The following is a 27,582-nucleotide window of genomic DNA, read 5'->3' on the forward strand; positions in this document are numbered from 1 at the left end:
CGGCCCCATTTATCCCATGAGCATGATAGCTAAACAGACGTGGCAGCGCAGGAAATGTTGACTTTTGCTACTTAATTCCTCTTCTCGGTTCATTTTGATTATTTACATGCAATCACCACCGATAAAATAACGGTTTTTACTTCAACACAACAGGAAACGTGTCGGATCCTGTACCACACCCATTTTATTCAGTACAAAGTACGCACACATATAAAGTATATATTAATGTGGCTTTTCATATCTATATAAATATGGATTTAAATAACTAATAATTTACCTTTAATTAAAAACACTTTAGACATGTAAAATTTTAAATACTAAAACCACACAGCTGCCCCCAACCCTTCCCGTGCACAGAATCTGTTTATTTGCAGTGTCGCATCTGCAAATTTTAACCACACATGTGCCAGGCAAACTGGATTCTGACAGACCTTCCGGCAGGGCCTCCTGAATACTTCTCATGAGCGAATACTGTAATTCACTGAAAATTAAGCCCAAAGAAGTGTTGCACAGCTAACGCTGGACTGTTTGGAGTTTAGGAGTTTGGGACTATAAACGATGTCCGTCTTTGCCTGATCCATAAAATAATGTAAAGCGCTAAGCTTACTTTTTCAGTTAACAGTTTTAATCTGAGGGAAGACAATAACATTTACCAAGAAATAAGAAAATTAGTAATTTACTTGGAAATTTAACAAATTAATAAACAATCCAGAGAGTCAAGACTGTAAATTCATTTCCACATTTATTTTATTAGAAAGTGTTACATACATGTTGGCCAACACCTGTCCACTGCAACCCAACACTGACTTATTATAAACTGAGGTGAAAAATAACCAAACGTATTCCTTCATGGACTTTGTAGTAAGGAAATATTTTCAGTCACATTTTCACAAAAGTGAAAAGGCCTTGCAATTCGCTACTGACCATTTCCAACAATCTGAAAAGCTGTACATTTATCTCAGAGAACTACAGTATATACACTTGTGACCAGGATTTAACATAATAGGTGTTATCTGAATGCTTCATTACAGATGTCTAAAAAACCCAAACAATCAGCTGGATCTAGTGTGCAGTGTTTAAGCTTGTTTTTTAATTTTATGCTAATTACTACAACTGTTCAGTTTGGCAACTTAAAAATAGCAAAAACATAACAGCATCATCATGGTTGGGAGAAATAAAAATACTGATACACAGCTGTGAAACTAAAAAGTCATTTACCATAGCCATGTTAAAAAGGTGCTCGGTTAAACTAACTTCCAAGAAGCAGTTTGCTGTTGTTGGTGTCTGTTGGGAAGAGGTCAGGGAGGGCGGTGGTGCACACGGGTCTGCCCAGGACCACCACGGGTCTGAGGTACTGAAGCTGTTTAATTGCCAGGTCCCCACACCCAGCCAGGGCTTTGTCCAGGATGGACTTCAAGTTTTGGACTGACGTGAAGTCCCCAGTCATAGAGTGGGGCTTCAGCAGTGGGGAATGAGTGCGTCTGCTGCGGGTGTGAGAGATTCCTAGCTGGTTGTTCTCTTTGACAGAACAACTACGTCTGAAAGTGTCCCGCCGTTTTGCTAATCCTGTATTTTTGTCTTTTGGAGCGGTTTCTTGTATGAACTTAAGAAATGAAGACTCAAACCCCATAGGCTTATAGCCAGCAATGTCAAAAGCCCGTGGAGAAGCACTACGAGACTGAGAGTCTTTTACGTTTGAAGGCTGTTCAGACAGCTCGTTCATCCTTTTCAGGGGCTGGCGAACGGGAGGACTGGACAACGTTACGGATCCATTTAATGTTTTACTACCATCTTTGTTGCCCGATCCATCTTGGAAGCCCTCTTCAGTAGTGAAACGAAGTGAACATGGTGGTGAGAGATCAACAGTGACCGGGCGGAGCAGAGGCTTGATTTTATCCAAGCTCAGTCTCTCCTCTGGTTTCTGAGTGCTTGGTGTTCCTGCAGCAGCGTCTTCAGCATGCCCGCCTGTGCTCGGCTCACCATATAGCACCTCGTCTGCACCAACGAGGACACCATTTCTCTCAACAGGTGGCAGCTCCTGCTCTTCTTCTCCAGGGAAGCTCAGTGCATCATGATTGTCCTCATCCTGCGTGTCCCCTTTGATGGAATGAAGACTCACGGGTGCAGGCTGTGCCCCTGCGCTTTCCGACTCTGCTTGGTACTCCATTTTAAGAACCCCATTAGGGACGCACGTGCCTGCAACAGTCGGTCTGGCGGACTTCCTTTGAATGAGTTCTTCGAGCTGCTCGGCAGTAAAAACAAGCTTATCTTCATTCTTAAAGACATCTTCTCGGCGCATGTGGTGGACCTTCAGGTAGTGACGGTTCAAGCTGTGCATGTACGTGACGACAGAATCGCAGTCCTGAACCATGCATGGGTAGGCCACTCGCAAGCAGCGATCCTGGCACATCTGTAGTGCTTCTTCGTGAGATCTAAACACGTAACTGCTGAAACAATTTCTTTTCGCTCGCTTTTTCTCTCCTGAGACCTTTTTCTCCGCAGCACCCTCATCACCCAGTTGTTCTGACGTAGCTGTCACTTCAGGCTTTGGACTCTCAGCCTGTGCGGTGGGTGAACCAGGTTCCTCTTTCTGAGGACTCTCTGGTGTGACTATAAGCTTCTTTTGACACCCGGTAATAGACTTCTTGTGAGTGCTCTGCAGACGTACCACCAGCGAGTCGTACAACTCGCAGTGACTATAAAGAGTGTGCTTTTTAAGCGCACCGTCATGGCTGAACACTCTTGTGCAGCCGTCATACTTGCACCTTAATAGCTCAGGTGGTTGCGAGTGGTAATCACGAGTGTGACGCACTAAGCTGCTTTTAAGGTGGTAGGAAGCATTGCAGTTTGCAAAGTGACATTTGAACTGGGGTTGAGGTTCATCTGAGTTTGGGAGAGGCCTTTTTTTGGCAGGCTCTTTTCTCACTTCTGGACTGTGGTGCACATCAATATCTTTTTCCAACAAAAGCTGAGAGCGATTGTAATGATGTACTAACTGGAGGTGGCGCACAAGACCTCCCTGGGTGGAAAAAGCTGCATCGCAATTTTTTGCCACACAATGAAAAGGTTTACTGAACTTATCAAGTATATAGCACAGATTACTTTTGGCTACCAAGCGTCTTGTCGTTCTGACTTGCTGTGTGGTCTTATCTTCACTTTCCTGTCTCTGCTCATCTTCCTCTCTACCCTTTGCCTCATCTTCCCCTTCCTCTTCAGATGGGGAGTGATTATCAAAGTCTTTTCCATTTTCACTTATCACTGTTGAGTTTTTGGTCTCTTGTTGGTGTTGCAACTTGGGGAGCTCTTTCTTTTTTACCTTTAGGCCGTGGTTTGTCAAAGGCGCTGTTAGTTTTTTTTTAGATTTGGACACTTTGTTTCCCTCATGCTGTACAGATGTTACACTAATCTGATCTACGCAAGTCTCACTCATGTTATGGAACTGAATATAATGGGCCCTCAACACGTGTTTTTCCCTGTGGCTTTTGGAACAAAGGTGGCACACGTAAGGCTTAAAACAGGTGGTTTTCAAAGAAGTCAACCTTTTGGCCTGTTCAATGGTACGGCCATGTCTGGTGTTATAGTGGCGCAGTAAGCTGTAACTTTGAGCCGTTCTAAAGCCACAACTTTTCATCTCACAAACATAGGGCTTAGCACTGGCTAGTGATTCACTACCACCTTCCTCAGTGGTTGCTTGTTGAGTGAGGACTTTAACCTTTTCCTCTGAAAGATGTGGTCTCTTCTGAAGCAAGACAACAGGGGGCTTTGCCATAATTGCCTGATGAAGAGATATTTGAGACGTGTTTGAGTCCACGCTGGACTGAGTGGGTTCGTTTGGCAAACTGTCGGAATTCAGGTCCAGTCTACTGAGCCCGATGAGAATCTCTTTGAGAGCATCGTTTTTTGTTTGAAGGCTTAAAGAGTTTGTTTCACTGCTTTTGGGATGAGTGGAAGCTTTTTTTTCTTGGCAAGTGTCCACAGGTTGAAATGGAGTTGGGTCGTTTTGTCCCTTCTCTTCATTTTCCGGTTGATTTTCAGACTTTATCCATTTGGACTTGGATCCCTGCTCATTGTCATGTTTGTGTTCTTTGTTCTCCAGTTTGAGATGTTCTGGGTGAGCACATTTAAGATGTCTCTGGACATCTCTGGCTCTGGAAAACGTCATGCCACACTTCTCAAAGCCACAAGTGAATTTACTTCCATCAAAACACACAGCCACCAAAGTCATTGTTGCTTTGGGCTCTTTGACGTCAGATTCCTGCAAGGAGGAGGAGCAACTCACTGACGAAGCATTCAGGACGTCTCCATTTACAGTGTCAGATTCAACTGACTTAGTAAGGCGAATGGCTGCATCAGTAACAGTCTTAAAAAGTTTCCGCTTTGCCTTCCTTTGAGCCTCAAAGTCCTCTTCAGAGAAAGTGATGTTGTGTGTTGACAGATGCTTTATAAATTCCTTTTTGGACAAGTAATACTTTCTACAGTCAGTACTAGAGCAGGTAAATGCCGCATCTCTGAAATGCTGTGCTTCATGGTGATAGATCTGTCCCAAGTCAGAGTATGTGACATAACAGCCTTTGAGCTGACACTGGTAGTTGAGCTGATAGCCATGGGTTTGCTTGTGTGTGACAAGTTCATTGGAAGTATTAAACTGCGCACCACAGCCTATAACCACACACGCGTAAGGCTGATCACCATAGTGAACTCTTATATGTTTGCGATGATGGTAAGCTGAGACAAAATGACGTCTACAGAAGACGCACTTTTCCCGCTTGTCTCTCATCTGGTGAAAATATTTCACGTTTTCATCACCTTTGTGCTCCGACTTTAAGTGGACATACAAGTACTTGGAATGTTTAAAAGTTCGTGTACATCCAGTTCCTGGACAGGGATACTCATCCCTGTTCTGCAGTTTGAAATGTTGGTCGATGTAATCGAAAGTTACATGCTCGTCGCTGTCCACATGTTTCTCTGTCCCTGTTTTGGCTTGCTGCACAATATGCTGCAAGACATCTGGATCATGGGTGGATTTGTAATACAGCATTAGAGAAGGATCGATGGTGATCTCACCCGGTTCAACGTCGTCATCTTCTTCTATCGTTTTCTGTACTTCCTCAGTCTTGGCATGATTTTTGACAAGATGTGTTTCACTCTCAATGTGTTTTTTAATGTGAGGAACGAGTTTCTTCCGACTCTCGAACTTTTCCAAGCAAATAGGGCAGGGGTGGTTGTTATCCTCTGCATGTCTTTTTGAGTGGTGAATTACTTGGGTGTCCGAGATAGACCTTTTACAAATGTGACAGCAGAAGTTCTGTTTTTTTGCCTCAGAATCACCTTTGATGTCTGTTTGGTTAATAGACTGTTTTTGATCTAGCTGTTCATGACTGTCAAGACCTCCATTTATCCCATTTTGGTGCACCGATTCTACTTTAACAGTGACTCCCTGCAGCTCATGCAGTTTATCCTTCTCAACGGCCTCTTCCTCTTCCCCTTCTGACTCTGGCCTCAGCCCCAGAAGGGAGATGCAGTGATATTTTAGAGTTTTCCAGTCCCAGAATTCGGGGTCAAAAGGCCAGTAAGCTTTCAGTGCTAGTAGCAACTCACAGCGTAGTGAGTTGGGAATAACCTCACTGTCCTGGTCATACTTTTGGTCTGGGCGCAAGTAGAGCTCCTCAAGACAGCTGAAGGCTTCCTGAGCAGGGCCAAGCAGGAACTCTGTGAGTTGGCAGGCACGCAGAACCTCAAGGTCGTCTGGAAGAAGGCAGGACACCGTCTTACAGACAGAGATCTTCGATTCCGAGTCATCCTGCTTTGGAAGTTGAAGGGCTTTCACGCAAAGCTCTACCGACGCAGGTATCCCTGGTTCCTCCGCCTAAAAAGTGATATGAAGAGTTATATTCCCATTATAGAGTGCTGGGAAATACAAAAAAATACCCTGTTACACTGGCTACATAAGCCTCTAAATACACTGCTAAAAAAATTAAAAAATTAAATTAAAATTAAATTAAAGGAACACTTTGAAAATACATCAACTTCAATGAAGGCAGCAGGGGGCTCATATCCATACTGATCTACACTGATAAGGACTGGTTACTGTGTCAGGAACAAAAGGATTCCACATCATTTGATGAAACTGAAAATGATAAACCTACAAAGTGCTGAATTCAAAGACACCCTGAAAGTCAAAGTGAAAAATAACAGGCACGCTAGTCCATTAGGCTAAAATTTGTCCTCCCAGATCTGGGCCAGGGCATCAATGAGCAGGGCATCCAATCTGTCTCATACATCTTTGTTTTCACTCTCCAGTCAAGTAAGAAGTAATGCAAATATAGTCTGCCTGCCCCCATAATGCCAAACAACTAGAGCTGGGCGATATGAGATTTTTTCATATCACGATATGTTTTTTTCATTTCAGGCGATAACGATATATATCACGATATAAGCCAAATAACTATATTTGTAAGATTTAAATGTGCCGTTGCTCACAAGTAAAATGTGAAATAATCAGCAGCTTGTTTTTATTTAAATATTTATTTCCCATAATAAGTTCAACAGGGTAGATGTACTTAAGGAACATGAGACTTTTTCAGATAAATAAAGGCAAATATTACAAACTACACAAAAGGCAGCCGCTAAAGTGTTTAAGTTTCAAAATAGAACAAACGAAACAGACTACTAAATTGTCAATTCCACTTAGAAACAAAATATTAATTCTAAAAATAAATCTTAGTTTGTTTTACAGAAGAACAGACAAAACTGACTAACTTTTGTCAATATCAAATAAACTGAGAACTAAAAGGAAATTCTCAATCTCTCCTTGTTGTATAGCTTAGCTTTTCAAACAGTTTTAACAGTTACTTTAGTCTGACAAAAGCCGAATGACGAATTAGCGCTTCCAGTCAGAGACTGAGGCTACGTCCACACGTACACGGGTATTTTTGAAAACGGAGATTTTCCGTTTTCGTTTTAAAAAAAAATCCCGTCCACACATAAAGGCAGAAATGAAGGAAACCGCTGCTATGAACATGCCAAAGCAGCAGGTGGCGCTAGATTCCTAACCGTGCAGAAATGTTGGCCAATCAGAAGTCTAGAAGCCTCGGTGGGAAAAAGTAAACAAAGCTGGGGCATAGAAGCAGAACCGAGTCGTATGTGTGGAGGGACAGTAACTGTGTGTATATGTAAGCATTTAAACACTGCAGAGAGTAGAATTAACAGTAACAGTATTGTAGAAATTCATTTCACCGAAACAATAACGTGGCGCAGTGTGACGCATGCACCGGTTTATTGTATTTCCAGACTTGCTTTCGGCACAATTTACAGTGCACGCTACTCTATTTTTTGTCAGACTTGAAATAGCCGAAATACCTTCACACTACGGAACTTCTATGGCTCTTCCGTTCGACAATCTCTCCGGCGTTGGAACCATCATCTGTTTTCTCTTCGGTCACGCTCGGTTGATTTTTCTAGTCGGCACACTCATTTCCTCCATTACCCGCTGGCTGCTTCCCAAACAAACACACGTGCGGCTTGGCACTTGTGCTGTACGTAACAAGTCACGCGACGTGACGCTGCGGCTGTGATTGGTTCGGCTCTGTGCTACTTAATTTGGATTGGCTGACCTTTTTTTTTTTTTTTTAAGAGGACAAGAGCGGCGAAGTCTATCGCGATAGTTTAATTTCTCTATCGAGTAAAAGTTATATCGCGATACATATCGTTATCGTTCTATCGCCCAGCTCTACAAACAACCTGTTCCATTTTAGTATCACAAGTGTAAAGCACGGGTTTTCACACTCACCTCTGTCTGAATCACACGGACCAAGTAAAGCAAATGGTCGACTGTTTTGGCAATGGCACCTAGCTGAAGGCATCGTTCCAGAAGAGACACTGGTGAGGGGTCAAGCCTCCTCTGAAGCTTACTCCACAATAAAATCAACTCCCTTTAATTTAAAAAAAAAAAAAGAAAAAGTTTACACATATAGTTGTTTGTGAATGCAAAAATTACCAAAGAATCACTTTCTTTTAAATAAATTCCTACATCAAGTCTAAAAAAAAGAAAATTAAAAGAGAAAACTTGTCTTTAAAGAGAGCCCACTCACCAGGAGCAGTAAAGACTCTGCTGCTGTAGCTGCTGTGTCAAGAAAGTTGTGCACAGGATGAACGCTGTATTCTCCTCCCCCTCTGTCTCCAAATTACACGTGATCTCAAGTACGTCCTTGCAGTCCAGTCTCGATATCTACAGGAAACATAATGTTGGCTGCTCAGCAAACAACGAAAGAGGCAACACATCTCCAGTCACTCAACAAAAAGTTACAAATGCCAGAAAAATCAACATCCATGGATAAAGGTGAGTATATTTAGTTTTATGTCAGTCATATACTACCACCAGAATATGGTGATAAAATGTTCTCCCAGTATGATTTAATACAAAATTTGCTGTTTTCTAAGATGCAGACCTTTGAAGAAGTAGTGCTGTTGTAGCTGCAGTACAACATTTTAAAATGTTTAAATGTTTCTGGAGGAATTTCATGACCCCATGAGGACAGAAAATAGTCTTAAACTCTAATGGGGTGAGCATGCCCTTGGAGGCATATAGAAAAAGCGGGGTAACTGAGCCACAGAGGCAGGAGCGCAAAAAAAAAAAAAAGAAAAAAAAAAAAGAAGATAAAGCACATGCAACATCTGGATAATATTCTCATACTAGTCCATCGATCCATCCATCTTCATCCGCTTTGTCCGGGGCCGGGTCGCGGGGGCAGCAGCCTAAGCAAAGAGGCCCAGACCTCCCTCTCCCCAGCCACCTCCTCCAGCTTATCCAGGGGAATACCAAGGCGTTCCCAGGCCAGCCGAGAGATATAATCTCTCCAGCGTGTCCTGGGTCTGCCCCGGGGCCTCCTCCCGGTGGGACATGCCTGGAACACCTCACCCAGGAGGCGCCCAGGGGGCATCCTTGTCAGATGCCCGAACCACCTCAGCTGGCTCCTTTCGATGTGGAGCAGCAGCTGCTCTACTCTGAGCCCCTCCCGGATGGCCGAACTTCTCACCCTATCTCTAAGGGAGAGGCCAGCCACCCTTCGGAGGAAGCTCATTTCTGCCGCTTGTATCCGCGATCTCGTTCTTTCGGTCACTACCCACAGCTCGTGGCCATAGGTGAGGGTAGGGACGTAGATCGACCGGTAAATTGAGAGCTTCGCTTTTACACTCAGCTCCCTCTTCACCACGACGGACCGGTGCAGCGTCCGCATTACTGCAGCTGCAGCCCCAATCCGTCTGTCGATCTCCGGCTCCCTTCTCCCATCACTCGCGAACAAGACCTCGAGATACTTGAACTCCTCCACTTGGGGCAGGAACTCATCCCCGACCCGGAGTGGGCACTCCACCCTTTTCCGGCTGAGAACCATGGCCTCAGATTTGGAGGTGCTGATCCTCATTCCCGCTGCTTCACACTCGGCTGCGAACCGTTCCAGTGCGAGCTGGAGGCCCTCACCCGATGAAGCCAACAGAACCACATCATCTGCAAAAATCAGAGATGAGATTCTGAGGCCACCAAAGCGAAAGCCCTCCGCCACTTGGCTGCGCCTAGAAATCCTGTCCATAAAAATTATGAACAGAACCGGAGACAAAGGGCAGCCCTGGCGAAGCCCATCACCCACCGGGAACGAGTCCGACTTATTGCCGGCAATGCGAACCAAGCTCTTGCAACGGTTGTATAGGGATCGAATGGCCCGTAGCAATGGGCCAGACACCCCATATTCCCGCAACACCTCCCACAGGACACCCCGAGGGACACGGTCGAATGCCTTCTCCAAGTCCACAAAACACATGTAGACTGGTTGGGCAAACTCCCATGCACCCTCAAGTATCCTGGAGAGGATAAAGAGCTGGTCCAGTGTTCCGCGACCAGGACGAAAACCGCATTGTTCCTCCTGTATCCGAGGTTCAACTAACGGACGAACTCTCCTTTCCAGCACCCTGGCATAGACTTTCCCAGGGAGGCTGAGGAGTGTGATCCCCCTGTAGTTGGAACACACCCTCCGGTCCCCTTTCTTAAAGATGGGGACCACCACCCCGGTCTGCCAGTCCACAGGTACTGCCCTGATCTCCACGCAACATTGCAGAGGCGTGTCAACCAGGACAGCCCTACAACGTCCAGAGCCTTCAGGAACTCGGGGCGGACCTCATCAACACCAGGGGCTCTGCCACCAAGGAGTTGTTTAACTGCCTCAGTGACCTCGCCCCCGGAAATTGGCGGGTCATTCCCCTCATCCCCAGACTCTGCTTCCTCCTCGGAAGACGTCTCAGTGGGATTAAGGAGGTCCTCGAAGTATTCCTTCCACCGCCTGACAATTTTCTCAGTCGACGTCAGCAGCGCTCCGCCAGCACTATACACAGTGCAGGTAGAGCACCGCTTTCCCCTCCTGAGACGTCTGACGGTTTGCCAGAATCTCTTCGCGGCAGTCCGAAAGTCTTTTTCCATGGCCTCTCCGAACTCCTCCCACACCCGAGTTTTTGCTTCAGCCACTGCCCGAGCCGCATTCCGCTTGGCCTGTCGATACCTGTCGGCTGCCTCTGGAGTCCCACAGGCTAACCAAGCCCGATAGGACTCCTTCTTCAGCCTAGTGGCTCCCTTCACCTCTGGTGTCCACCAATTGGTTCAGGGATTACCACCACGGCAGGCACCAACCACCTTGCGGCCGCAGCTCAATGCAGCAGCTTCGGCAATGGAGACGCTGAACATGGTCCATTCGGACTCAATGTCCCCAGTCTCCCTCGGAATGCTGTTGAAGCTCTGCCGGAGGTGTGCGTTGAAGATCTCGCGGACTGGGGCCTCTGCTAGACGTTCCCAGCACACCCTCACTACGCGTTTAGGTGCACCAGGTCTATCCAGCGTCTTCCCCCGCCACCTGATCCAACTCACCACCAGGTGGTGATCAGTTGACAGCTCAGCCCCTCTCTTTACCCGAGTGTCCAGAACATATGGTCGCAGATCTGCTGATACGATTACAAAATCGATCATCGACCTACGGCCTAGAGCGTCCTGGTGCCACGTGCACTTATGGACACTCTTATGTTCGAACAGGGTGTTCGTTATGACCAAACTGTGATTAGCACAGAAGTCCAATAACAGAGCACCGCTCGGGTTCAGATCAGGGAGGCCGTTCCTCCCAATCACACCCCTCCAGGTCTCGCTGTCGTTACCCACGTGAGCATTGAAGTCTCCCAGCAGGACAACAGAGTCTCCAGGTGGAGCACCCTCCAGCACCCCCCCCCCCCAGGGACTCTAAGAAGGCTGGGTACTCTGAACTGCCACTCGGCGCATAAGCGCAGATGACAGTCAGGACCCGTTCCCCGACCCTAAGGCGCAGGGAACAAACCCTCTCGTCCACCGGGAAAAACCCCAACGTACCGGCAGCAAGCCGAGGGGATATTAGGATACCCACCCCAGCCCGCCGCCTCTCACCAGGGGCAACTCCGGACTGAGACAGAGTCCAGCCCCTCTCCAGGAGACTGGTTCCAGAGCCCAAGCCATGTGTAGAGGTGAGCCCGACTATATCTAACCGGTACCTCTCAACCTCACGCACTAACTCAGGCTCCTTCCCCACCAGAGAGGTGACATTCCATGTCCCTATTGCCAGTCTTGGCAGCCGGGGGTCAGTCCGCCAGGGCCTCTGCTCCTGGCCGCCACCCGGCACACAATGCACCCGACCCCTATGGTGCCTCCTGCGGGTGGTGGGCCTGCGGGAGGATGGGCCCATGTCTCCTCTTCGGGCTGTGCCCGGCCGGGCCCCATGGACTAAGGCCCGGCCACCAGACGCTCGCCCTCGGGCACCCTCCCCGGGCCTGGCTCCAGGGCGAGGCCCCGGTGACCCTATCCCGGGCAGGGTAAACTGTTCCCTCGGTGTCCTTTTCATAAGGGTCTTATGAATCGCTCTTTGTCTGGTCCCTCACCCAGGGCCAATTTGCCATGGGAGACCCTACCAGGGGGCAAAAGCCCCCAGACAACATAGCCCCTGGGATCCCTGTGACACACAAACCCCTCCACCACGATAAGGTAGCGATTCAAGGAGGAGCTCATACTAGTCTGATTTATAAAATGTATAAGAGAGCAAACTAAAAACTTCCTCCTGACAAAACAACAACTTTTTTTTCCTTCACTGTATTATAATAATGAATGTTCTCTCTTCATGGCAGAGAAATTATGTTATATTTATTTAAAAGGCCATTTTTCCATTTCACTCTCTCACACACACAGAAAATGCAATAGGACACTCGATCTAAATATCACTGCACCGCTGACTCAAGTTTTCTTCACAGCTTTATATTTATAAAGTATAATAGCCTCTTTCTTCGCTCACTTAGATATTATGTGTGGAAATGTGAGCCGTTTGATTAAACAAAACTATTTTTGTATCATTTTTTTATCCCGAGTTCAAAGCTGTGTGGCTTTTGTATGAATATAAAAAAAAAAAAAAATGCCCAACATACTGACAACTCTGTGTGTGTAATAAAATTACACTTCTTTCTTTTCTGATCATGCAAATCCTATACCTAGTCTGCACTTTTATCTGAAACACTGGCGAGACACTGTAATCAAAAGAATAAAAGGAGACAGCATGTAAAACAAATCCAAACACTGCTTAGTAGAGCAGGGCGATATGGCCAAAAATATTTATCACGATATATATTTGAAAATTTGCGATAACGATATAACCGACGATATAATTGATGCGAGACAAAATACAACTCCACAACATTACTAGCGCAAAAAGACAACCTTCCATTTATTTTCACTTAAACAAGAAGCTGGTTTTTATGTACATTAAAGCTTTATAAAAATGTAACAGTGCAAATGCAAATTCCTTGCTGAAAGTTTAACCAAAAGGCATTTCCAGTAGAAATGGGCTGACATATCCTGAGCATAACCATATATAATATCCACTGAAGTTAAAAATAGGTGCTTTGCAACATTAAACTGCAGTGTGCAGTACGCATTTTTCGGACCATAAGGTGCACGGGATTATAAGGCACATTAAGCGAAACAAAGCAGTCAGATAAATCAAACTTTATTAAACTCATTCTTCTTGCTTCCTCCACTTCTGTACCATTGATTCATTAATGTTGAATTCTCTGGCAGCTGTTCTATTCCCATGTTGTTGCAGTATATTAATGACTAACCTCGTATTGTGGATGGATTATCTCAGTTGTTCTCCTGACTGAAGTTTGGTCCGTTTACAGCATCCTGCCATGCGATTGCATTTGTCTCTAACCATGAAGAACCTTCACGTTAACTTTTATAAGTGGAAAAGTGTTAGTGTTCGTCCTCCAGCTTCACTGTTTATGTTATGCTAACATAGCTGTATCGCTAGCGATCACGTAGCACATCATTATATACCAGCTAGCCCAACTTCAGTAACCCTACAAACGTCACTGCTGTTTAGTTTCCTGTCTTCATTTATGTTGGAAGTGATAGCAGAGCTGTACGTTTGATTTTTTTCAGAAATCTCTCAGTCAGAACATGCAATATCATGCTTAGGTAACTAGCGAAACTAGCAAGCTAACTTCCGCTAGCTTCCTGCTAACTTCTAACTCCGTTAAATGTAATAACTTTTGTTTTCATGGATGCCTGGAAGTTAAACTTTATAGTTACACCTGGTAAAGCAGCAATGCTGATCGTTTTATTAAAGATGAAAGAATTTAGACAGTTTTTAACTCTAAGTGATGCTGCAGTGTTGTTTGACCTGAAGCATACGGAGTTTAGGACCCAGATTACTCCCAGATTTAAGAGCATCTTAGTCCGACAAATATGACAATGACAACGGCCGCTTGCATGTTCTGCAAAAAAATGTGCTTTGTTGTGTATCTGACGGACAAACACCAAACCAGTTCCACATCATGGAAGTTGCACCATTTTTACAAACCAATTCTGGTTCATCTGTTTCACTCAACAATCGGCCATGTGTGTATGAAAACAAAGGCACTGCGCATGCGCGTTTTACTCCCATTCTATCGCGATATTTCATTTTCCTATCGTTGCCTAACATTATACCGGTATTACCGTGAACGGTATAATATGGCCCAGCCCTACTGCTTAGTACAGGAATTATCAATAGTAACTGACAAAGAATAATTATTATGCTAAGGTTCTTCTGTGTGCACATGGGTTAGATTTATGTACAAAGAAGCAGGCTAAAACACTTTTACAGCATACAATATAATGCCAAACTGAAACTAGGCCACAAAGCACCCAAATGTTCTATCGGCTGGAGGATTTTCTGAGTCCTCCAACTGAAAGCCAGAAAACTGAAAGCTCAATTTGCATGTGGGTTTGAAGCTCTATTTTTGGAGTCAGTGCAGAAAACCCTTATGAATAGGTAAATTTTTTACACTCATTCTAAAAAGATTTGACTTGCAAATATGCCCCATTTTTCTTTATCAGCTAATATCAGTTACAGATTGCTTGTGTATGTGTGACTGAATACTAAGAATGGATGCTTTTGTCTGTCCTCTGAAAGCTTTGGGAGGCCATCAGTCGTGATCACCTGGCACACATTCTGTGTCACACTGAACGCTTCTTATATTTTTGATACTCTTCACGTTGGTTTGGTGAAAATGATAAATGTAGAAACTCATTAATTAATTTACTGAAACACCCAAAAGTCACCAAAGCAACCAATCCCAGCTCACAAAAAGAAACTGCTGGAATACCTCCATTATGGCCTCTTCGTTGGGCAACAGGTGACAAAGCAGGGAGACATATGTCTGACGAAACGTGGCTTGATTAGAAAAGGTGCTGCATTCAGTGCAAGCTTTGGCCAAAACCACAGCTTTGGCAATCTCGCCCATCTTTTCCAGATGTTTCACCCGCATCTCCATGAAGCCCTCGCCCTCCAAGCTGATATATGCATTAACTAAAGACAGAATTCAAACAAAATCCAAGTCACAAATAAAGAAAAAGCCAACGTAGTTCTAAGTAACTATAGTTTTCAAATAAAAAGAACCTAGTTGATTAGATCCTAACCTTCTTCTGGGTTAGTCAGCTGCCCGGTGAGGAGAGATGTAAGGACAGGGTTGCTCCATGCCCCTCCCTCTCCTGTGATTTGGAGTAATGCTTGAAGGTCTGTGCTTCCATACTGTAGCAGGGTATCATGGGCAATCTGCACACAACACAAAAATGGTAACGCTAAATACAATAACATTGTTCGGTCAGCATCTTTATAAACATTCATTTTCATGAATACAAAAAATATAATTATTAAGGGCTATGTTCCCTTTATGGAGGCAGCAGTGCTGCTTTCTCTCTGTTGATGTGTGATAAAATGATAAATGAACAACTCAAAAGGCTGTCACAGTTTGTGATTCAGCACAAGCGATATTTCATTATCTGCTCTACACCAAGCGAAACGTTTGTCACTGTTCACATCTAAAAAGGAAAACAGGTGACAGCTCAGCACAGCCTGGTTTAGAATTACTTTTTCTTTGCTGACAAGTCTGTCTGTAGAAATTAAGACTTTTTTTCTCCTTTTTGAAATGTCATCAATCAATCAATGTCATTCAGCATGTGGGTGAACTAAACTTAATATAGTGACTTCGCAGCCCAAAATCTAGTATCAAAGAAAGTAAGAGTACTTAAAAACCTATATGAGACTTCAGCTACAGAGCTATTACATTCCCATAAATCTTCTCAGTATGTCACAGTTTTGCTCAGCTTGAACATATTGAATCAATTTAGCAACGTATTCTGCCAACTCTTCAGTGCACATTTGCCACAAGAAATCAAGTCCACAGCCATGCGACCCACCCCATGAGACGGAAGCGCTTCACTTCATCCTTTGGAAACAAAACTGCTGAATGTAAGAAAAATTGAAACACTATTCTTTTTAAGTCTTGTATCTTTAAATCCTTTGAGAAAATAACTAACTATTTCAAGCCTGATACTGAAGATATTCACACCTAGATTGGTTTCATATTGAAGTACAGATTTGACAACCTGTGAAGAGTGAGAGGTTATAAAGACAGATGTTTTAGACTCACCACGGGGTAAATAAAAACAAAACAATGCTGTCCACACCAATTTGAAACAGCTCGTCTTTGGGTTTACTTTTAGGAGGGCTTTTACAGAAAACGCCCAAAGACTCAACTTGACCCCCCCCTTCACAGACACACACAAATTTACTTTTCTCTATGCAGTCACCCATCAGCAAACAATGCTTTGAAGGTCCTGTACCTGAACAGAGTGGTGGAACTGAACCCAGGCTTCATATGGGATTTCATTCTCAGGCACTGACAGCAACAGTTCAAAACAGCTCCTGTAGTAAAAACAAGGAGATGTTTTATGACACTATAATAAAACAGTGCAAAACAGAACAGCCAACGACAGTATGAAGAGTGTGCAGAGTATGATCCAACCTTCAAGCCACCATGGCCGCCCCCCTACAAGGCAGTGTTCCTAATAATTCAATATTAATATTCACTAATATTCCTGTACACATGGATCTGTGTGCATGCCAATTAATATCCTTATAAGTAAGTAAGTAAAATTTATTTATATAGCGCTTTTCACAGATAAAAATCACAAAGTGCTTTACAACACAGGAAATGGGAATATAAAAACAATATAACAGTAAATAAAACAATGTAAAACAATAAAACTATAAAAACAGCATAAGAAATTAATCAAATGCTTTTCTAAATAAAAATGTCTTCAGCTGTTTCTTAAAAGAATCAATGGAGTCCGTGCAGCGAAGAGACAGTGGGAGAGAATTCCACAACCGTGGTACCACAGTCTGAAAGGCCCGATCACCACGAGTTTTAAAACGAGTGCGCGGTACCACCAGCAGTCTCTGATCTAATGACCTTAAAGCCCGAGAAGATGCATGTGGTTTCAGCAGGTCAGATAAATATTGAGGAGCCTGACCATGTAGGGCCCTAAAGGTTAGAACTAAAATTTTAAAATGAAACCTAAAATTTACAGGCAACCAGTGAAGGGAGGCCAAGACTGAAGTGATATGCGATCTTCTCTTGGTGCCTGTTAAGAGACGTGCTGCAGCATTCTGCACAGTCTGAAGACAATTTAAGGCTGATTTGTTAAAACAAGTAAAAAGGCCGTTAGAGTAGTCTAAACGAGAGGAAATAAAAGCATGAATAATCATCTCAAGTTCAAGCTTTGAACTTAGGCTTCAGGGGATCCTTGCCTATTACCGCTGACATTAGAGTGGGGTGCGCCTTCAACAGACAGCCGGTTGCTGGCAAAAAGAGAGAGGCAACCATTTATACCCACATCCACAGACAACTACAATTGTGGTGGGAAGCTGGAGCATCCAGAGAGAACCCACACGGACCTATGGAGAACATGCAAACACACTGAAACACTGCAGCTGACCAGATACAAAATCTTCTCGCTATGACGTCAGTGACAATAACTGCATAGTACACAAATATTGAAAAGTGAAGGTGCTTCAATTATTTTGTTTCGTTGCATCAAAACATTTTCAGCAGTGGCCAACTCGTTTGACCGTACGTCCACAGCTTTTTTTAATTCTTCAAGCACCATTCTGTAGGCTTGTGTAAAGATAATTGCACACAAATTGTCTAATTACCAAATAATGGTTATACAAATGTGTCCATTCACATACGAGTTTCTGTTCAGATAGCATATTGGTTTTAACCACCATAACTGCGCTTTACGTGTCAGTTAATAAGTGGGCTGATTTCACTTAAGGTCTTTGTATGTTATAACTTGGCTCTTCTCCATGGCTGGCTAACAGACCAACAACAACATAAGCAAGAGTAGCCCACTCCATCTGACAAAGCACACCCTCTACATGTAGACTGGCAGTCTGTGACTGCCCACAGATTCTTTTAGCTACCTCAAGAAAAGAAAAAAAAAAAACTCCCAAAAAACAAAACAACAACAGCATTCCATGTTTACAAGTATGTGCATCCCTCCTAACCAGAAATGTATGCTTTTCTTCATCACTAACCTAGCATTGCAAATTGTTGTGTAGTTTGTGTACAAGCAAGCGGCCACATGTTGCAAACTGCAGCAAAAACAGGTAAACAAAATGTGCATTCAAACAGTGTTTTTAAACCTAAAAACAAATCAGCATGCTGAAGAAGTTTAACATACCGTTCACATGACTAATACAGTTTATTCAGGATAACAGTGGATTTTCAGTGCACATGTAATGAGACAACTCCCTACACCTTTGATCGCATCATGCCTCTAAACCTTTCCTGGCTGAAGACGTATGACTGGTCCTAGCAATGAACACAAAGGCACAAATCTCTGACCTAGTTCAGCTCATGTTGAGAAAGTCACAAAATATCTTAGATAACTCATTTGTAGTACGAGACCTTTAATGCCCCTTCAAGGACGTCTTGAAGCACATCTAATCCCAAACAACAGCCACTCAATCCCAGTCAGTGTGAGCTTTGATTTCTTTTTGTTTTGGTTTGCAAATGACAGTTACTTAAACTAATATTTTTAAATGACAAAACCAATAATGCTATAGCCTTTAAAAAAAAAAAAAATAATAATAATAATAATAATAATAATCATCAGTTAGTACCAGGAAGCACAGCATGCATATAACTGTGCACAAAATGAAGAACAAAATTAGCTGAGGTTATTATTACAGTTACCACTGCTTACGTTTTACACTTAGTATCACTGCATACCTCAGATTTAAACCATAGCTGTGACATTTACATCAATTTACAAAACCACTTATTTCCTGTGTTGGCAATTTACCCTCTATATTTGAATACCATTTACTCTATATTTCAGCAATGTTTTCCCATTTTCAACGTATAAATGTACTTTTATGCCCTGGGCAGAGGCAGGCTGCAATTGCACCAAATCGGTTGGAGGATTTCCATAATATTTAGTTTCTTGTTTGTACTCGGACTGTTGTGAGAAAGCTAAAAGTCTTTCATATTAGGAAAGCCACCTATTGTACTATGTCTCTTTCTGGACTCCTGTATGCATATAAAAGCTTTGCTCACTCTACAGGACGAGTGCTTTATTGGTGTTTCGTTACCCATTCAAATATGGGGGGAAAAAAAAAAAAAAACAAAACACACGCACACAGTCATTGATATACATACTGCAAAAACATTTGTTTAATGTTCTTAGACCAATGACGTATCTGGAATATTTCATTTGTACATTCTCCCCAACTCCATGTTCTGCTTTGAATTTATTAAGCAAAGCAAAGAAAGAAAAAAAAGGAAGCGAAACTGAAACAAAAAATAAAACTGAACCCAACAGAAAAAGACATGTTAAGAAGGCTGAACGGAAAAAAGCGCCAGGATCATCAGTGCCTCGGAATAGCGGCAGGCATATGGAGAACACGAATAAAGCATTTAGTCAGATTGCAAAGTGTACTTGTGAGGATTGGCAGATGGAAAAGAGGGAGACTAGACTCACTCCCACTGGTTAATAGTTATTACCACTTAGGAAAGAAACAATCAGCGTTGGTGTCTTTAATTGTCAACGCTTGATCTCATTTTCAGACAGCACAAGCCTGCTGTATAGGTGTAATGACTTGAGTTTACAGAAAATGCTTGAATTTGAGCTACATTAGACAAAGTTGAGTGAGCAGGCTATTAAGGACTTTGTAAATAATTGAAGAAGCTGAGGGGAGTGCAGCTGTAGAGAAAACAATATAAAAAATTAAAAAATAAAGGAAAATGTGTTTTTATAATCTGTGTAAAACAATCCTTTCTTGAATTTTATTAATATAAAATATGTTTTGACCAAATGATTTGCCTGCTGATTGAGGAATTGGTATTATTGCTTCTCTGATCAAGAGTGAGGATATTGTTCGTGTAAAACTGCTCTCTCGGTGGTGCTGCAGGTAAAGCCGTTTGCAAGTGGTAAAAGATGGAGCCCTGCAATAGAACTGTAGTAAACAGGCTTCCTGTCTAACCAGAGAAGATGAAGGCTGAAGACACAAACTCTCAGAAGAGCTATTCACTGGAAACTAGTAGACAGAGAGAGGACAGGCCCACCTGCCCCATCCCTCTCGCTGTGGGGAATGAGGCACAAGGGGGGGATGTTACTGTGAACAGGTCTCAGGTGGCCCACCCCCACAGAACGCATGCAAAATAACCCAATCTGATCCTGCAGGAGGTGTTTGTATCAGACTCAGTCACTTCTCTAGTCTACTGCATTTCTTTTCTGTTTGGTGCTTTCACTTCCTTTTGCAGTGCACACTCAGAGCCTGTATGACACACTACCAAGAATGTTGATTTTTGTAATGTTAAAATTAAAAAAAAAAAAAAAAAGGCTGTGTATCCAAAAACATTAAGTTACACTAGTAAAAAAACATGTTGGTATTCCTTTTGTTTCAAAGCATAATAACTGAGTTTGATATACCTGACATGACATTTGTTGTGATATGACTATTACACATGCACACAATACGTATAGCCTTTGTCTATACAAGTTATATTGAAATGATTTCAAATTGCTCCCATGCATAAACCAGACATTCAAACTACTTTGACACCTATGACACCTCGCACACATTCTCATGAGATAATCAATTGCTTATCTCTCATAATTCAGTATATTTTACAGTACTCACAAAGCTAGCCGCTTCAAAACGAGGGCCACTCTGTCGGACTCTGCCGTGAGGTGGGATCGAGCTGAAGCAAAGCAGTTTATGGACAGACAGTAGACCTCCAGAAGAGGCAGCCCATGTTCCATGGAATTCCTGCTTCCAGCATAGTGCATCAGTGCCTGCAAAGACACACAAAGGCATCAGAAACTGAAAAAAATTGTTGATGAAGCAGATTTGAAAGTAGAGTAGAAATATGTAGTAGCAATGTTCAAAAACTACAACCAGAAGAGGAAGCATTTGCCATGGATGATCAAAGGTTTTCACCTTAGGGAGATGCCTGTCTATACCTGATTGATCCCAGCTGACACACTGTCTGGTGTGTGCCTGCTGTGCTCCAGATTGGGCCTGAGGGGACTTAACTGTTGCTTTAAAACAAAAAAAGGAAGGAAGACTTCATACAGTACATGATCATCACACATACATAATGATCTCATACTGTATATGACCATTAAATTTGAGTTCTTGGGATGATTCAACCTGGTATAATTTCACACAATTTAAAACAGAATCAAATTCAATTAATTAAATTAATATTACCTACAAGAAACAGGTGTTTTATATAACTCAACATTTACTGTTAACAGGGAGGAAGGTCTCGTTTCGCGCAAATACTCAGCGATCAGCTGTCCTTCAGGAACAGAGAAGTCAACATCTACACCCATCTGTCACCTGCTTGTAGTTGGTGGGTATACACATTAAATCATCATAGCGCTATCAGCATCCCAGGAGTCTCATTTGCCAGATAGAAGGAACTTTTCTAGGTGGTTCTCGTGCCCACAGAGGCACTAAATTAATTCCCCTCTGTCTAAATATACAGTACCCTCTCAAAGGAAGGTAGGAATAAAGTCTAGGCCCTAAAGACCTACATCAGTGTACTAATTACATCCCTGAGATTTCCGACTGGAATTGGGAGTCACACAGATCTTTTTGCCTTTGTTTTACGAAAACCTGGAAGATTGAAGTTAAAACTGTACTGAAATTGAGTTTTAGTGTTAAATCAAGTGTCATTTTACACAGTTACCAACACCAAACATGGGAACGCATACAATCTTTCAACTTACTTATAAGGGGGAAGTTAGAGCTGTTGAAATCATTGAGAAATATTCAAAAGCAGACCTGTCAGGGTGAACTAGCTAATGAATTACTCCTGCTATACCATTCTCAAAGGCTGCTGAACAGGTTTCAAGGGAAGCTCTCTAATGGTTGAAAAACTTGCAGAGTCCCTTAAGCAGCAAAAATGAAAGTGATACCTAGTTTTTAGTTAAATCAGATCCTTTAGAAAGCGAAAGCCACAGTAATTTCCCTACCATGATGACTAGATTTGTGTTTTAACTGGACTCCAATCTAAGATTTCTTTAAGGGAGACTAAAAATCTCCATTGTCGTAATTGACAGATGCGCAGGTTTAGAAACTGTCACATTTCAAGAGCACAGGAAAAGCGTATTTTCTTGAAAGTGGTCAAAATGCAACACTCCTTAGTAGCTAAACGCCCCCCAACAACAAAAATATTATGATAAACATATCTCGACGCTGCCCCGCCCCACAGGCATGCAGTAATACATGATCTGCAAACTGTGTCAATAAATTCATACAAACATCTGTATTACATTTTCTTCGTTGCCACCATAATCACTTCCCAAATAAAGCAAAGCTAAAAGACCTTTGATCTTTGAATGTAAGGCGACTCGAACCTGCAAATTGAGCAACAAATCACTGAGCTGCAAATAAGTCCAACGGCCGTGAGTTGTTTGGGTGTAAAAATAATAATAATAATAATAATGACAAAAAACACAAAAGCATATGCAAAAATAAACGTACTGCAATTGGGTGTAATCCTAACCTAAACTTGGCCAGTTAGCTAACAGGCCAGCAATCGTTGCTGGTAATTCTGCTTGCGGGATGCGAGAGGGAAAAAAACAGTCCTCGGTGAGCTAACGATAGGCTAATTGTAGCTTCGATGCTGCATGTACACATTACCTGACAGAAGTTATCGCAGTACTCCGTGGAAGACGCTACGGAGATTTCTTGTTGCCTGAGAACGTCCTCGAAAGCTCTCAGTGTGGCCAGCAGGTTTTCCATTGCAACTAGGGTATCTTCGGCCGTGTCCAGGGCCCAGTCGCTCCATTCGTGCTCTGGTTCGACATTATTCTCCGCCATCTTCACTCTCCACCACAGCGCGTATGCAGTGCAGTCTGACGACCCCATTCAATGCTGTCGGAATATTTAAATACATCAGCTGAACTGACACCAAGATCACCTGAAAAGTAAGTAGAGGGGGTGGTAAGAGCAGAAATACAAAGTGGGCTTGTACTGTTATATTCAGGCCGTTGTTGCTATTCCTTTTTAACCGCAATATCGATATACTTTATTTTCTATCCAATATAAACTTTGCTCTCTAAATTTATGCGAACAGTAATTCAGTTATTCTGCTTGATTTTAGCTCTGTGTGCTTTTTCTTACATCCATCTCTTTCTATTCTATTTTTTTCAGTCTGAAAATAATAACCTTTATTACAGTTTTTCTCGGGTGGTACACTGACACTGATAGTTACGCAAAGCACCAAAAGGTAGCGTGACATAGAGCATAACACACCTGACAGTTTATCAGACCAGAAAAAAATCAACTGCACTGTACCCCCCCCCCCCAAAAAAAAAAAATCGTAATAATTGGTTGATCAAATATTATTCAACTTTATTCAACTTCGGTGGCAATTTTTCGCTAAAACTGCATGCCAAATAAGTGCTCAGCTAGCGCTATTAGTAAAAATCCGATATTCTAGGAAAATAAATCTTAATCTGAAGTGAATTACGATTAAATATAATTTTGTTAGCGTTTAAATTAAAATAGTTAAGGTGTTTTTATTATCGCCCCACTGTTAGAGACCGGGAGTTTCGCGCCCTCTGGAGGTGACTGCGTAGTATCGTTCTACTCCATTGACCCGGAAATAGATTTCACTTCTCTCGGTCACACGTGTGGAAGGTAAGCAAAGTCTGAAAATAACATCTGCGACGGCTTATTAGATGTAGATCGGCTGCAGTAACGATTGATTAGACGTTGAACGCATATTTTTGATCGGTATTTGTAAATAGATTCTAAGAATATTAACTGGGAAGTATCAGTGAAACAATCGAAAGATTTTAATGTTGACACAAGTCTGTGACGTGTCTGCGTTCATTTTGGGTGTTTAAAACCCTTTTGTTTCACACAGTACCAACTGGTTATCATGGGGAAGTCCAAACAAACCCGAAACCACAACAATGGCAAGAAGAAGAACATTGCAAAGACCTGGAAGACAAAGCGCAGGACCAAAGACCTGGATCAGATCCACTCAGACATGAAGCCTGACACGGCTGCTAAACTGCTGCATCAGGAGGTTGACTACGATGTAACCGGATGTGCACAACACTACTGCTTACACTGCGCGTAGGTATTTCTCTGTTTACTGTAACAGTCCATCTGTTAACTGACTTTGCTTGATATATATGCTGCTTACTAAACTCTTAGTCTTCATCAGTATTTCCTTTAGTAAGATATTTAATATTTCACCTTAAGTTCTGCCGAACTTTTCCCATTGGGGTTGGAAAAGAAGTAAATCTTCCCATATGAAAAGCTGGAATGGAGAAATATTCTGTATTGTCCAAGTCTGAGGCCACAGGTCTCAGCTGGAAAAGGGTGGCGTACCCAATGATGAATGATTCGAGCAAATTTCAGTCCTAATTCAGGGTTCCAGATCCTCATGGCTTCCTTAAAATGAAATGCCCTCTTCTTATACTCTCTTATGCTGTGAGCTGTTCATCTGTTAAATTTTTAAGAAATATAGATTTTATTTTAATGTGATGGCTCTTCTTGTTTTGCAGGAGATATTTTGTGGATATGAGATCCTTGAAAGAGCACTTCAAAACTAAAGTGCATAAAAAACGGTAAGCGGACCACTCTACAGTCACATATTTGGACTTACAGCTCGTAATCCTATCCATGTAAGTTTCATGGCTTACCTCCTTTTTTCCCCATCCAGACTGAAACAGCTCAGAGAAGAGCCCTACACCCAGGAAGAGGCAGAGAGAGCAGCAGGCATGGGCTCATACATCCCTCCAAAAGTTGTTGAAGTGAAGACCCAACCATTAGAGGAGGACATGGAATGAAAGCCTCTGACATTAATCCACAGACTGATTAACTCATAAAAGAGGCATTAGCAGTTAATGCTTGCAGTTATTGTTGTCACATACTTTAGTAGCAAATCTGAAAATGCCTTTTGTGACAGATAATGTTTGTTTTTCAGCCAGCTGTGAGAAACGTGGTTGTTAAACTTCCATCACCAAGTTCAGAAGACTTCTCCTTACAATCAGATGCATTGTCTGCCTATGTAAATACAAAGGATGGTGGAATGTTTTCTACAATAATAAATTTTGTGGAGTTGATTAAGTCACATTACACATGTGGAGTACAGCAGTGCAGTTAGAGCTGTACCTGAACTTACCAGACAAAGAAATAGAGGAAAACATGCATTTCTGTACACAAAGTAATATTTATTTTTCACTCTAGTTGTTCATTTAAAATACTGGACAGTTAACTAAGTTTGACTATTGATAGAAAATGTAATTCTGCTGTGTACTGTAGACCTTATTTTGTTACTGCTTCAAATGGAGGGAATTGGAGATGTGCATAGTGATTCAGATGTCTGCGACCAGGCTAACTTATACCTCGTTAAACTTCTAAATGTTCTTAATTAAACAATCTTGAGACAACACTGCACAGAGATCATATCATCATGTCTCATTTTACAGGTCACAAGGATTGGGAATGACACAGTTGGAGTGCTTGTGCTTTAGTTGGAGGCACTGGGTTTCACACGTAGTCCCCTATTTTCAGTGGCGTAGTAACTGAGCAAACTATCATAATTTTAAATATCAGGAGTATTTTTAATGCTTCAGTGGAAATTCTTGGCACTCGATGGCTGTGTGAAATCTACAGTCCATGAGCGTTACCAGTGCTGTAGCCACCTTCGGCTGTTTGTTTGTGAGTCTCTTCATTCAGTTTTGAATTTAATTACCGAAAAGCTAATCTGTTAGGTTGAAATCAGGTGACGGATTGAAAAATATCCCATATGTTTGTCTTGAGAAACGCTTGGGTTGCTTTTGAAGTATGCGTTGAGCAAGAATCCGTTTACTGTGAATCTGTGAAGCTTTGATCAGTTTTGCAGTATTTGGCTGAATCTGAGCGGATAGTATAGCCTTGTACACTTCACAATTCATTCTGCTACTTCTATCAGCAGACACTTCCACTGTCAGCCATACATGCCCATGCCGAAACATTGTCTCTACCATGTTTGAAAAATAATGTGGTTTAGTGTAGATCTTTCTCCATACTTTTATCTCACTGGTTTCATCTTTCCGACAATTTTTTTTCCTTTGCAGCCTAATCTGGTCTTCCTGTTCTTGAGTGTAACCAGTGGGTTTCACTTAATTGTAAATCCTGTATTCATGAAGTCATCTTTTGATTGTAGACTTTCATAATGATATTCCTTCCTCCTCAACAGTGCTCTTGACTTAAATAGCTGTCGTGAAGGGGATTCTGAAGCAAGGCAGTAACTGCGATCTTCCGCTGTATTTGTCTTGTGTGGTTTTTCAGGCATTTTGCGTTTCTGAGCTGGTCACTGCATTTTTTCCCCCCTGCAGAACTGTACCAGGTTGGTCAACCCTAAAGTTTTAGCTCCCACTCTGATAGGTTTGTTCTGGCTTTTCAGCTAATCATAGCCTCCCTGATAATTTCTCTGGGCCTCATATCGAGAAATCCAGTGACCAGCTACCAAATGCAAGTTGAAAAATTGGAATAAATGCAGGTCTTTTATTCATTTTTAATAGAATAATCAGGTATATCAGGTGTCCAATTATTGTATAAAGTTGGCTATAATTCCTAAGCATTTACTGCAATACTTTTGTTCAATCCCTCACATGAAAGCTGGAAGTTTGCATTTTAATCACAGCTTAACTTGATGTAAAATCCATTGTGGCGGTGTACAGAGGAAAAACTACCATAACAACATATTGACCTGTCCAATACTTATTGACCTGACTGTATATGAAAACCCACATTCACCTGTTCACATTTATATTTGCACTTCAGTGGTTTTATCTTGTCACACACACCTGTGCGTGTATTGAGGGCAGTTTGTGGTTCAGTATTTTTCTCAGGGACACTGTGATACACAGACTGAAGACATTTAATCTGTACCTTTTAAAACAACAGAAAAACCACAAAATAAAGTTCCAGAGAAAGAATACTGGAATATACCGCTGTAAGGTTCTTGGCCATTCAGGAGTAATGGACACACAGAGAGAGACAAGTAGCTCTTTAGTCCTCCTTTGGGCTCCAGATGCGAAAGTCAGAGTTTATCATCAGAATAAGAATACTTTAATAAACCCTAAGGAAACTATGTGGTTTACAGTTGCTCCAAGACAATAATAGTAACAGATTACACTAATTGTATAATACAATATATTACAAACTTTTAAAAGTATAAGAATTAGCTCATTTATACATATCAAAAATGTTACAGAGGTCAAATATATATAATTAACATTTTACTCTAACCTGTACAACTTTGTCTTTGTTATTTTACTGTAGAGGATGTGCAAAAGGGTGTAACTATAGCAGTGTGTACTGTGCATTAGATGGAGGAGTTGTACAAAGAGACAGGTACAGGCAGGAATGATTTCCTGTGTCATTCAGTGGTGCATTTGGGTAATCTCAGTCTCTCACTGAACGTGCTCCTGTGACTGGCCAGCAGGTCATGGAGTGCGTGCAAAGGTATTGTCCAGCATTGTCCTTATCTTGGACAACATCCGCTTCTCCAACACCACCCTAAGGGAGTCCAGCTCCGTCTCCACAACACTGGCCTTGTGGATCAGTTTACTGAGCCTGTTGCCATCTGCAACCTTCAACCTGCTGCCCCAGCATGCAACAG

The 27,582-nt window shown here is 42.4% G+C and overlaps 2 protein-coding genes across 2 annotated transcripts; one reads left to right on the forward strand and one right to left on the reverse strand.

The window, feature by feature from the left end:
- Positions 1 to 723: 723 nt before the first annotated feature.
- rlf (RLF zinc finger) lies at positions 724 to 22,838 on the reverse strand. The gene is made up of 8 exons (XM_085256583.1): positions 22,596 to 22,838; positions 20,583 to 20,737; positions 16,217 to 16,298; positions 15,011 to 15,146; positions 14,698 to 14,900; positions 8,091 to 8,227; positions 7,790 to 7,931; positions 724 to 5,866 (listed from the first exon to the last, which is right to left on the reverse strand). Exons 1-8 carry the CDS (start codon positions 22,821 to 22,823, stop codon positions 1,250 to 1,252), a joined length of 5,700 nt encoding a protein of 1,899 aa, XP_085112709.1. The 5' UTR covers positions 22,824 to 22,838; the 3' UTR covers positions 724 to 1,249.
- Positions 22,839 to 23,481: 643 nt separating this feature from the next.
- Positions 23,482 to 25,368, forward strand: znf593 (zinc finger protein 593). The gene is made up of 4 exons (XM_085256584.1): positions 23,482 to 23,597; positions 23,827 to 24,041; positions 24,476 to 24,538; positions 24,634 to 25,368. The coding sequence occupies exons 2-4, from the start codon at positions 23,842 to 23,844 to the stop codon at positions 24,758 to 24,760; spliced, it is 390 nt and encodes a 129-aa protein (XP_085112710.1). The 5' UTR covers positions 23,482 to 23,597; positions 23,827 to 23,841; the 3' UTR covers positions 24,761 to 25,368.
- Positions 25,369 to 27,582: the final 2,214 nt, after the last annotated feature.

The sequence above is a fragment of the Mchenga conophoros genome, linkage group LG19 (genome assembly GCF_057382185.1).
Source record: "Mchenga conophoros isolate Kocher_MC1m ecotype Shallow Benthic linkage group LG19, M_conophoros_male_GT1.1, whole genome shotgun sequence".
Classification (NCBI taxonomy): Eukaryota; Metazoa; Chordata; class Actinopteri; order Cichliformes; family Cichlidae; genus Mchenga; species Mchenga conophoros.

Coding starts and splice junctions, on each gene's coding strand:
- rlf (XM_085256583.1), bottom strand. CDS start 22,823: ATGGGGTCGTCAGACTGCACTGCATACGCGCTGTGGTGGAGAGTGAAG. Junction 14,901..15,010: donor GCTGACTAACCCAGAAGAAG/GTTAGGATCTAA, acceptor TTCTGTCTTTAG/TTAATGCATATATCAGCTTG. Junction 7,932..8,090: donor CAGAGTCTTTACTGCTCCTG/GTGAGTGGGCTC, acceptor TTTAAATTAAAG/GGAGTTGATTTTATTGTGGA.
- znf593 (XM_085256584.1), top strand. CDS start 23,842: ATGGGGAAGTCCAAACAAACCCGAAACCACAACAATGGCAAGAAGAAG. Junction 24,042..24,475: donor CACTACTGCTTACACTGCGC/GTAGGTATTTCT, acceptor CTTGTTTTGCAG/GAGATATTTTGTGGATATGA. Junction 24,539..24,633: donor ACTAAAGTGCATAAAAAACG/GTAAGCGGACCA, acceptor TTCCCCATCCAG/ACTGAAACAGCTCAGAGAAG.